The following is a 12,815-nucleotide window of genomic DNA, read 5'->3' on the forward strand; positions in this document are numbered from 1 at the left end:
CTGATTAGTAACGTGTGTCTGATTAGTAACGTGTGTCTGATTTAGTAACGTGTCAAATCAAATCAAAATCAAATCAAATCAAATTTATTTGTCACATACACATGGTTAGCAGATGTTAATGCGAGTGTAGCGAAATGCTTGTGCTTCTAGTTCCGACAATGCAGTAATAACGAACAAGTGATCTAACTAACAATTCCAAAAAAAACTACTGTCTTATACACAGTGTAAGGGGATAAAGAATATGTACATAAAGATATATGAATGAGTGATGGTACAGAGCAGCATAGGCAAGATACAGTAGATGATATCGAGTACAGTATATACATATGAGATGAGTATGTAAACCAAGTGGCATAGTTAAAGTGGCTAGTGATACATGTATTACATAAGGATGCAGTCGATGATATAGAGTACAGTATCTACGTATGCATATGAGATGAATAATGTAGGGTAAGTAACATTATATAAGGTAGCATTGTTTAAAGTGGCTAGTGATATATTTACATCATTGTGTGTCTGATTAGTAACGTGTGTCTGATTTAGTAACGTGTCTGATTAGTAACGTGTGTCTGATTAGTAACGTGTCTGATTAGTAATGTGTGTCTGACTAGTAACGTGTGTCTGATTAGTAACGTGTGTCTGATTTAGTAACGTGTGTCTGATTAGTAACGTGTGTCTGATTTAGTAACGTGTGTCTGATTAGTAACGTGTCTGATTAGTAATGTGTGTCTGACTAGTAACGTGTGTCTGATTAGTAACGTGTGTCTGATTTAGTAACGTGTGTCTGATTTAGTAACGTGTGTAACGTGTGTCTGATTAGTAACGTGTCTGATTTAGTAACGTGTGTCTGATTAGTAACGTGTGTCTGATTAGTAACGTGTGTCTGATTAGTAACGTGTGTCTGATTAGTAACGTGTGTCTGATTAGTAACGTGTGTCTGATTTAGTAACGTGTGTCTGATTTAGTAACGTGTGTCTGATTAGTAACGTGTGTCTGATTTAGTAACGTGTCTGATTAGTAACGTGTGTCTGGTTAGTAACGTGTGTCTGATTTAGTAACGTGTCTGATTAGTAACGTGTGTCTGGTTCGTAACGTGTGTCTGATTAGTAACGTGTGTCTGGTTAGTAACGTGTGTCTGATTAGTAACGTGTGTCTGATTAGTAACGTGTGTCTGACTAGTAACGTGTGTCTGACTAGTAACGTGTGTCTGACTAGTAACGTGTGTCTGACTAGTAACGTGTGTCTGATTTAGTAACGTGTGTCTGATTTAGTAACGTGTGTCTGACTAGTAACGTGTGTCTGACTAGTAACGTGTGTCTGACTAGTAACGTGTGTCTGACTAGTAACGTGTGTCTGACTAGTAACGTGTGTCTGATTAGTAACGTGTGTCTGATTAGTAACGTGTGTCTGACTAGTAACGTGTGTCTGACTAGTAACGTGTGTCTGACTAGTAACGTGTGTCTGACTAGTAACGTGTGTCTGATTTAGTAACGTGTGTCTGATTTAGTAACGTGTGTCTGACTAGTAACGTGTGTCTGACTAGTAACGTGTGTCTGACTAGTAACGTGTGTCTGACTAGTAACGTGTGTCTGATTAGTAACGTGTGTCTGATTAGTAACGTGTGTCTGACTAGTAACGTGTGTCTGACTAGTAACGTGTGTCTGACTAGTAACGTGTGTCTGATTAGTAACGTGTGTCTGATTAGTAACGTGTGTCTGACTAGTAACGTGTGTCTGACTAGTAACGTGTGTCTGACTAGTAACGTGTGTCTGATTAGTAACGTGTGTCTGATTTAGTAACGTGTGTCTGATTAGTAACGTGTGTCTTAGTAACGTGTGTCTGATTAGTAACGTGTGTCTGATTAGTAACGTGTGTCTGATTAGTAACGTGTGTCTGATTAGTAACGTGTGTCTGATTAGTAACGTGTGTCTGATTAGTAACGTGTGTCTGATTAGTAACGTGTGTCTGATTTAGTAACGTGTGTCTGATTAGTAACGTGTGTCTGATTTAGTAACGTGTGTCTGATTAGTAACGTGTGTCTGATTAGTAACGTGTGTCTGATTAGTAACGTGTGTCTGATTAGTAACGTGTGTCTGATTAGTAACGTGTGTCTGATTAGTAACGTGTGTCTGATTAGTAACGTGTGTCTGATTAGTAACGTGTGTCTGACTAGTAACGTGTGTCTGATTAGTAACATGTGTCTGATTTAGTAACGTGTGTCTGACTAGTAACGTGTGTCTGATTAGTAACGTGTGTCTGATTAGTAACGTGTGTCTGATTTAGTAACGTGTGTCTGACTAGTAACGTGTGTCTGACTAGTAACGTGTGTCTGACTAGTAACGTGTGTCTGACTAGTAACGTGTGTCTGACTAGTAACGTGTGTCTGATTAGTAACGTGTGTCTGATTAGTAACGTGTGTCTGACTAGTAACGTGTGTCTGACTAGTAACGTGTGTCTGACTAGTAACGTGTGTCTGACTAGTAACGTGTGTCTGATTAGTAACGGTGTCTGATTTAGTAACGTGTGTCTGACTAGTAACGTGTGTCTGACTAGTAACGTGTGTCTGACTAGTAACGTGTGTCTGACTAGTAACGTGTGTCTGATTAGTAACGTGTGTCTGATTAGTAACGTGTGTCTGACTAGTAACGTGTGTCTGACTAGTAACGTGTGTCTGACTAGTAACGTGTGTCTGATTAGTAACGTGTGTCTGATTAGTAACGTGTGTCTGACTAGTAACGTGTGTCTGACTAGTAACGTGTGTCTGACTAGTAACGTGTGTCTGATTAGTAACGTGTGTCTGATTTAGTAACGTGTGTCTGATTAGTAACGTGGGTGTCTGATTAGTAACGTGTGTCTGATAGTAACGTGTGTCTGATTTAGTAACGTGTGTCTGATTAGTAACGTGTGTCTGATTAGTAACGTGTGTCTGATAGTAACGTGTGTCTGATTAGTAACGTGTGTCTGATTAGTAACGTGTGTCTGATTAGTAACGTGTGTCTGATTAGTAACGTGTGTCTGATTAGTAACGTGTGTCTGATTAGTAACGTGTGTCTGATTTAGTAACGTGTGTCTGATTAGTAACGTGTGTCTGATTAGTAACGTGTGTCTGATTAGTAACGTGTGTCTGACTAGTAACGTGTGTCTGATTAGTAACATGTGTCTGATTAGTAACGTGTGTCTGACTAGTAACGTGTGTCTGATTAGTAACGTGTGTCTGATTAGTAACGTGTGTCTGATTAGTAACGTGTGTCTGATTAGTAACGTGTGTCTGATTAGTAACGTGTGTCTGATTAGTAACGTGTGTCTGATTAGTAACGTGTGTCTGATTTAGTAACGTGTGTCTGATTAGTAACGTGTGTCTGACTTAGTAACGTGTGTCTGATTAGTAACGTGTGTCTGATTAGTAACGTGTGTCTGATTAGTAACGTGTGTCTGATTTAGTAACGTGTGTCTGATTAGTAACGTGTGTCTGATTTAGTAACGTGTGTCTGATTAGTAACGTGTGTCTGATTAGTAACGTGTGTCTGATTAGTAACGTGTGTCTGACTAGTAACGTGTGTCTGATTAGTAACGTGTGTCTGATTAGTAACGTGTGTCTGATTAGTAACGTGTGTCTGATTAGTAACGTGTGTGTGCTGCTGTAAGTGAAATGTAAGGAGATGTGTGTGTGTGTTTTACTGTGCAGGATGTCTGGGTACTATATTTTTAAACTATGTGTCCATACAGCATGTAGAGTGTATCATTTACCACGTCTATGACTAAGGCATCCATTCCCTCATGCCTGTATGACTGTACTGGACCTACAGTAATGTCCCATAGCCTACCCGTCTGAGGTGAAGTGTTCCCGTAAATGCCAGGTTTCTTGTGGAATATATTCTATAGTGTACTGGAATTTACTCAACTTGCCCTCTGTGTTGGTTAGGTGGGCAATTAGCTCCAGCTTTTTCTGCTCATTAGCCAATCATCTCTCGTCCTGATATTAATTATCCAATTAACTCTCCCTCTGTGGTTGCTCATCTGGCAATCGACTCCCACTCTGATGTATTAGTCAACCATGAATTAGCCAACTACGGTATGAAGCCAACCAACCAACTCTGTCTCTGTGTACTTTAATCCTATGGGCTTGTATGTCCTCATTTTAATGAGCCTTTCCAACATGGCAGTCTACCATCTCTGGGCTCCACTCTCTCTAGGGGGTCTGGGCTGGCTTAGCAGGGCTTTTAAGTGGTTTGACGCACACACACACACACACTGGTTTGACTGTTTTTCTAGGGAGTTAAATCTCCTTTAACTCTCCAACTCGATTGAGCATCCTCTCATAGGAAAGTGAGAGGTGTCTTTAAACCATCACGTCAATACTCTGACTCTGTTCTGCTGTTAAACCCTCACGTCTATACTCTGACCCTGTTCTGCTGTTCTCAGCCAATCATGTCCCTCCTGCCTATACGCTGACCCTGTTCTGCTGTTCTCAGCCAATCATGTCCCTCCTGCCTATACTCTGACCCTGTTCTGCTGTTCTCAGCCAATCATGTCCCTCCTGCCTATACACTGACCCTGTTCTGCTGTTCTCAGCCAATCATGTCCCTCCTGCCATACTTTAATCCTTTTTGGATTCCTCTTTGATTTAACTTCAAATGAGGTTTCAGGATGTAGTTATTGTAATGCTGCAAGAAGAGATGGAGAGATTGACCATAATGGAAAGACTGAGAGATGGAGAAAGATAGTGATTAAAATGGAAGGACAGAGATGGAGAGATGGAGAAAGAGAGGGTGATTAAAATGGAAAGACCGAGATGGAGAAAGAGCGAGAGAGAGAGAGAGATGGAGAAAGAGCGAGAGAGAGAGAGATGGAGAAAGAGCGAGAGAGAGAGAGATGGCGAGAGTAAAATGGGAAAACAGAGAGATGGAATACCAGACATTCTGTGTCCTTAACTAATCTATAAACAGGGTATACATAAATAGTGTGTAATATAATAGTATAATATTCAACAACCCATATTTTCTTTGGCGACATTGGATTTCCCCTTTCATACCAATGATAGAGATTGATGACAGACGAGGCCTTATAAAAATGTACCATAGAGAATATACCACGGCCTTCCCTGTAGCCTCTCTGACCCCGAGGACCACGGCCTTACCTGTAGCCTCTCTGACCCCGAGGAACACGGTCTTACCTGTAGCCTCTCTGACCCCGAGGACCACGGCCTTACCTGTAGCCTCTCTGACCCCGAGGAACACGGCCTTACCTGTAGCCTCTCTGACCCCGAGGACCACGGCCTTACCTGTAGCCTCTCTGACCCCGAGGACCACGGCCTTACCTGTAGCCTCTCTGACCCCGAGGAACACGGCCTTACCTGTAGCCTCGCTGACCCCGAGGACCACGGCCTTACCTGTAGCCTCTCTGACCCCGAGGACCACGGCCTTACCTGTAGCCTCTCTGACCCCGAGGACCACGGCCTTACCTGTAGCCTCTCTGACCCCGAGGACCACGGCCTTACCTGTAGCCTCTCTGACCCCGAGGACCACGGCCTTACTGACTGACTGTACAAACCATTCAGAACACCTTCCTAATATTGAGTTGCACCCCCTTTTGTGCTCAGACAGCCTCAATTCGTCGGAGCATGGACTACAAGGTGTGGAAAGCATTCCACAGAGATGCTGGCCCATGTTGACTCCAATGCTTCCCACAGTTGTGTCACGTTGGTTGGATGTCTTTTGGATAATGGACCATTTTTTTTATTTCACCTTTATTTAACCAGGTAGGCCAGTTGAGAACAAGTTCTCATTTACAACTGTGACCTGACCAAGATAAAGCGAAGCAGTTCGACACAAACAACAGAGTTCCACATGAGATAAACAAACATACAGTCAATAACACAGTAGAAAAGTCTATATACAGTGTGTGCAAATGAGGTGAGGTAAGGCAATAAATTCATTCTTGATACACCAAGGAAACTGTTGAGTGTGAAAAACCCAGCAGTGTTGCAGTTCTTGACACAAACTGGTGTCCCTGGCACCTGCTACCATACCCTGTCCAAAGGCACGTAGATGTTTTGTCTTGCTCATTCCCCCTTTGAATGGCACACATACACAAAGAGCAGGTATTCTTAATGTTATGTACACTGTGGATAACATATTAAATCAATCTCTCTCTCTCTCTCTCTCTCTCTCTCTCTCTCACACACTCTCTCAGGTGGATATGTTCTCGTATGGGATGGTTGTGTATGAGTTGCTGTCAGGTTGTAGGCCTGCGTTGGGCCAGCACCAGCTCCAGATAGCTAAGAAGCTGTCTAAAGGGATCCGTCCCACCCTGGGACACCCAGAGGAAGTCCAGTTCCACTGTCTGCATGGCCTGATGATCGAGTGCTGGGACACTAAGCCTGAGAAGGTGAGGGGCTGTGGGCTGGGACACTAAGCCTGAGAAGGTGAGGGGCTGTGGGCTGGGACACTAAGCCTGAGAAGGTGAGGGGCTGTGGGCTGGGACACTAAGCCTGAGAAGGTGAGGGTCTGTGGGCTGGGACACTAAGCCTGAGAAGGTGAGGGTCTGTGGGCTGGGACACTAAGCCTGAGAAGGTGAGGGGCTGTGGGCTGGGACACTAAGCCTGAGAAGGTGAGGGGCTGTGGGCTGGGACACTAAGCCTGAGAAGGTGAGGGGCTGTGGGCTGGGACACTAAGCCTGAGAAGGTGAGGGTCTGTGGGCTGGGACACTAAGCCTGAGAAGGTGAGGGTCTGTGGGCTGGGACACTAAGCCTGAGAAGGTGAGGGGCTGTGGGCTGGGACACTAAGCCTGAGAAGGTGAGGGGCTGTGGGCTGGGACACTAAGCTTGAGAAGGTGAGGGGCTGTGGGCTGGGACACTAAGCCTGAGAAGGTGAGGGGCTGTGGGCTGGGACACTAAGCCTGAGAAGGTGAGGGGCTGTGGGCTGGGACACTAAGCCTGAGAAGGTGAGGGGCTGTGGGCTGGGACACTAAGCCTGAGAAGGTGAGGGTCTGTGGGCTGGGACACTAAGCCTGAGAAGGTGAGGGTCTGTGGGCTGGGACACTAAGCCTGAGAAGGTGAGGGTCTGTGGGCTGGGACACTAAGCCTGAGAAGGTGAGGGTCTGTGGGCTGGGACACTAAGCCTGAGAAGGTGAGGGTCTGTGGGCTGGGACACTAAGCCTGAGAAGGTGAGGGGCTGTGGGCTGGGACACTAAGCCTGAGAAGGTGAGGGGCTGTGGGCTGGGACACTAAGCCTGAGAAGGTGAGGGTCTGTGGGCTGGGACACTAAGCCTGAGAAGGTGAGGGTCTGTGGGCTGGGACACTAAGCCTGAGAAGGTGAGGGTCTGTGGGCTGGGACACTAAGCCTGAGAAGGTGAGGGTCTGTGGGCTGGGACACTAAGCCTGAGAAGGTGAGGGTCTGTGGGCTGGGACACTAAGCCTGAGAAGGTGAGGGGCTGTGGGCTGGGACACTAAGCCTGAGAAGGTGAGGGTCTGTGGGCTGGGACACTAAGCCTGAGAAGGTGAGGGTCTGTGGGCTGGGACACTAAGCCTGAGAAGGTGAGGGGCTGTGGGCTGGGACACTAAGCCTGAGAAGGTGAGGGGCTGTGGGCTGGGACACTAAGCCTGAGAAGGTGAGGGGCTGTGGGCTGGGACACTAAGCCTGAGAAGGTGAGGGTCTGTGGGCTGGGACACTAAGCCTGAGAAGGTGAGGGTCTGTGGGCTGGGACACTAAGCCTGAGAAGGTGAGGGTCTGTGGGCTGGGACACTAAGCTTGAGAAGGTGAGGGGCTGTGGGCTGGGACACTAAGCCTGAGAAGGTGAGGGGCTGTGGGCTGGGACACTAAGCCTGAGAAGGTGAGGGTCTGTGGGCTGGGACACTAAGCTTGAGAAGGTGAGGGGCTGTGGGCTGGGACACTAAGCCTGAGAAGGTGAGGGGCTGTGGGCTGGGACACTAAGCCTGAGAAGGTGAGGGGCTGTGGGCTGGGACACTAAGCTTGAGAAGGTGAGGGGCTGTGGGCTGGGACGCCAATATTCACACTAGTAAGTCAAGCTGTGCTGGCTTGAATATGCTCTTTTTAAAGAGGAAAGTGTGATGACTCATCCGCACCACTATAATGATATCATGCTATCTTTCATACATCTAGATGTGTATTAACAACTGATATTATAATGCTGTGTGGCTTACAGCAAGGATCATCAACTAGATTCAACCATGAGCAGATTTTTTTTCTTAAATGTATAGTCAGGGGGCCGTAAACATAATTACAAATAATTTGTAGACTTCAAATTTATCACAAGAAGCCCAAACAGATATAATATTTGACTAAAACGTAATAATATCAAACCTTACTTACATTTGTGTACGATCCCTTATACACTACATGACCAAAAGTATGTGGACACCTGCTCGTAGAACATCTCATTCCAGAATCATGGGCATTAATATGGAGTTGGTACCCCCCTTTCTGCTATAACAGCCTCAACTCTTCTGGGAAGGCTTTCCACTAGATGTTGGAACATTGCTGTGGGGATTTGCTTCCATTCAGCTATAAGAGCATTAGTGAGGTCGGGCACTGATGTTGGGTGATTAGGCCTGGCTTGAAGTCGGCGTTCCAATTCATCCAAAGGTGTTCAATGGGGTTGTGGTCAGGGCTCTGTGCAGGCCAGTCAAGTTCTTCCACACCGATCTCGAAAACCACTTTGTGCAAAGGGGCATTTTCATGCTGTTGCCACAAAGTTGGAAACACAGAATCATCTAGAATGTCATTGTATGCTGTAGCGTTAAGATTTCCTTTCACTGGAACTAAGGGGCCCGAACCATGAAAAACAGCCCCAGTCATTATTTCTCCTCCACCAAACTTTACAGTTGGCACTATGCATTCGGGCAGGTAGCGTTCTCCTGGCATCCGCCAAACCCATATTCGTCCGTCAGATTGTCAGATGGTGACTCGTGATTCATCACTCCGAAGAATGCATTTCCACTGCTCCAGAGTCCAATGGAGGCGAGCTTTACACCACTCCAGCCGACGCGTGGCATGCTGATCTTAGACTTGTGTGCGGCTGCTCGACTATGGAAACCCATTTCATGAACCTCCTAAAGAACAGCTCTTGCGCTGACGCTGCTTCCAGAGGCAGTTTGGAACTCTGTAGGGAGTGTTGCAACCGCGGACAGACTATTTTTACGCGCTACACGCTTTAGCACTCGGCGGTCCTGTTCTGTGAGGTTGTGTGGCCTACCACTTCACAGCTGAGCCGTTGTTGCTCCTAGACATTTCCATTTCACAATAACAGCACTTACAGTTGCCCGGGGCTGCTCTAGCAAGGCAGAAATGGACTTGTTGGAAAAGTGGTATCCTTTGACGGTGCCACATTGAAAGTCACTGAGCTCTTCAGTAAGGCCATTCTACTGCCAATGTTTCCCTATGGAGATTGCATGGCTGTGTACTGGATTTTGTACATCTGTCAGTAATGGGTGTGGCTGAAATAGCCGAATCCACTCATTTGAAGGGGTGTCCACATACATTTTTATATACAGTATCTTATATCTTTGGGGCGGCAGGGTAGCCTAGTGGTTAGAGCGTTGGACTAGTAACCAAAAGGTGGCAAGGTACAAATCTGTCGTTCTTCCCCTGAACAGGCAGTTTACCCACCGTTCCTCGGCCGTCATTGAAAATAAGAATTTGTTCTTAACTGACTTGCCTAGTTAAATAAAGGTCAAATAAATCTCTCTCTATTATGCATGGGAATACTGATTTACATTTTCAAAATGGGGCTTGGGGCTGATTTGGTGTTTTTACAGTCTTTTATGTCCAACATTCTTTTTGCTAAGATAAAATCACCAGTCCATTGGCCACCAATTGGGGAACCCTGGCTTACAGTATGACATAGTGACTGTGTGTCTCTCTCTTGATCCAGAGGCCCCTGGCCATGCAGTGTGTGAGGCAGATGCAGGAGCCCAGTTTCCCATGTCTGAAGTACCTGCTGGCCTGTGACACACACTCCCAGCTCTTCCTGTCTCACTTGCAGGGACACAGCGCTGTGTTCTGGGACGGGGACAAGGATGACAGGTTGGTTTCTCTTTGTGTTGATTTCAGAGGTTTTCCTGGCACAAACAGTCTCAGTGTAGAGACTTCCTGAGGATCTGAGGGTGTATTTCAGCTGCTCATGCTTGGACTGTCTCTTAAAGAGCAGTGGAGGCAGAACACACACACATACATACTGTGCACATACCTCTCTGAGAGTAACACACACACACACACACACATACATACTGTGCACATACCTCCCTGAGAGTAACACACACACACACATACATACTGTGCACATACCTCTCTGAGAGTAACACACACACACACATACATACTCTGCACATACCTCTCTGAGAGTAACACACACACACACATACATACTCTGCACATACCTCTCTGAGAGTAACACACACACACTCCTGTCTCATAAAGAGCAGAGGAGGCAGAACACACACACACACATACATACTGTGCACATACCTCTCTGAGAGTAACACACACACACATACATACTGTGCACATACCTCTCTGAGAGTAACACACACACACATACATACTGTGCACATACCTCTCTGAGAGTAACACACACACACATACATACTGTGCACATACCTCTCTGAGAGTAACACACACACACACACATACATACTGTGCACATACCTCTCTGAGAGTAACACACACACACACATACATACTGTGCACATACCTCTCAGAGTAACACACACACACACATACATACTGTGCACATACCTCTCAGAGTAACACACACACACATACATACTGTGCACATACCTCTCAGAGTAACACACACACATACATACATACTGTGCACATACCTCTCAGAGTAACACACACACATACATACATACTGTGCACATACCTCTCAGAGTAACACACACACACACATACATACTGTGCACATACCTCTCAGAGTAACACACACACACACATACATACTGTGCACATGCCTCTCAGAGTAACACACACACACATACATACTGTTCCCAGGTGGAAAGTAATTGCTTTAGTGTTGCTCTCTTTAGTGTGTGACTGTGTGTGACTGTGTGTGTCTGTGTGTGACTGTGTGTGACTGTGTGTGTCTGTGTGTGTCTGTGTGTGACTGTGTGTGACTGTGTGTGTCTGTGTGTGACTGTGTGTGACTGTGTGTGTCTGTGTGTGACTGTGTGTGCCTGTGTGTGTCTGTGTGTGTCTGTGTGTGTCTGTGTGTGTCTGTGTGTGACTGTGTGTGTCTGTGTGTGACTGTGTGTGTCTGTGTGTGACTGTGTGTGTCTGTGTGTGACTGTGTGTGTCTGTGTGTGTCTGTGTGTGACTGTGTGTGACTGTGTGTGTCTGTGTGTGTCTGTGTGTGACTGTGTGTGACTGTGTGTGACTGTGTGTGTCTGTGTGTGACTGTGTGTGTCTGTGTGTGACTGTGTGTGACTGTGTTGTGTCTGTGTGTGACTGTGTGTGTCTGTGTGTGTCTGTGTGTGACTGTGTGTGTCTGTGTGTGACTGTGTGTGTCTGTGTGTGTCTGTGTGTGTCTGTGTGTGTCTGTGTGTGACTGTGTGTGACTGTGTGTGTCTGTGTGTGTCTGTGTGTGACTGTGTGTGACTGTGTGTGTCTGTGTGTGTCTGTGTGTGACTGTGTGTGTCTGTGTGTGTCTGTGTGTGTCTGTGTGTGTCTGTGTGTGACTGTGTGTGTCTGTGTGTGACTGTGTGTGTCTGTGTGTGACTGTGTGGCTGTGTGTGTCTGTGTGTGTGTGTCTGTGTGTGTCTGTGTGTGTCTGTGTGTGTGACTGTGTGTGACTGTGTGTGTCTGTGTGTGTCTGTGTGTGACTGTGTGTGTCTGTGTGTGACTGTGTGTGTCTGTGTGTGTCTGTGTGTGACTGTGTGTGACTGTGTGTGTCTGTGTGTGACTGTGTGTGACTGTGTGTGTCTGTGTGTGACTGTGTGTGTCTGTGTGTGACTGTGTGTGTCTGTGTGTGTCTGTGTGTGTCTGTGTGTGACTGTGTGTGTCTGTGTGTGTCTGTGTGTGACTGTGTGTGTCTGTGTGTGACTGTGTGTGTCTGTGTGTGACTGTGTGTGACTGTGTGTGACTGTGTGTGTCTGTGTGTGACTGTGTGTGTCTGTGTGTGACTGTGTGTGACTGTGTGTGCTTTGGGACTGGGAGATAATCTCACCACGATAAAGGCAGCTTTCATCGCTCCATACAGGTGGTGCTAATGACTGCTATTGCCTGCAGCTGTCCTGCTGTTAACATAGAGATCCTTTGTAATTCTAATACCCCCTCATAGAGGTATTGCGCCAGGGCTTCCAGCATGGGAACCGACCATGAGAATGACATGATAACTGTCAGCAGGTACTACTCCTCCAGGGGAAGAAGGAGAAAGATTGAATACTGTCCTAACTCTGTGTCAGGGTAACACGGTTAAATGGTGTGTATTGTCTCGGTATGACTTGTTGGACTACTGTGTGTGTGTGTGTGTGTGTGTGTGTGTGTGTGTGTGTGTGTGTGTGTGTGTGTGTGTGTGTGTGTGTGTGTGTGTGTGTGTGTGTGTGTGTGTGTGTGTGTGTGTGTGTTCTAGAAACTGCGATAGTGAATGTGTGTTGTCTCATAAGAACTACAGTGTGGTAGTGAATGTGTGTTGTCCTATAGGAACTACAGTGTGGTAGTGAATGTGTGTTGTCCTATAGGAACTACAGTGTGCTAGTGAATGCGTGTTGTCCTATAGGAACTACAGTGTGCTAGTGAATGTGTGTTGTCCTATAGGAACTACAGTGTGGTAGTGAATGTGTGTTGTCCTATAGGAAC

General features: G+C 46.2%; 1 protein-coding gene across 1 annotated transcript in view; it reads left to right on the top strand.

The window, feature by feature from the left end:
• LOC116373424 (leucine-rich repeat serine/threonine-protein kinase 1) overlaps positions 1–12,815 on the top strand; it is a 49,035-nt gene that overhangs the window by 18,487 nt on the left and 17,733 nt on the right. Inside the window, exons 5-6 of the mRNA XM_031822006.1 lie at positions 6,193–6,387; positions 9,892–10,043. Coding sequence (XP_031677866.1) covers positions 6,193–6,387; positions 9,892–10,043 — 347 coding nt within the window. The remainder of the gene's footprint in view (positions 1–6,192; positions 6,388–9,891; positions 10,044–12,815) is intronic.

This window comes from Oncorhynchus kisutch, unplaced genomic scaffold (assembly GCF_002021735.2).
Source record: "Oncorhynchus kisutch isolate 150728-3 unplaced genomic scaffold, Okis_V2 scaffold4044, whole genome shotgun sequence".
Lineage (NCBI taxonomy): Eukaryota > Metazoa > Chordata > Actinopteri > Salmoniformes > Salmonidae > Oncorhynchus > Oncorhynchus kisutch.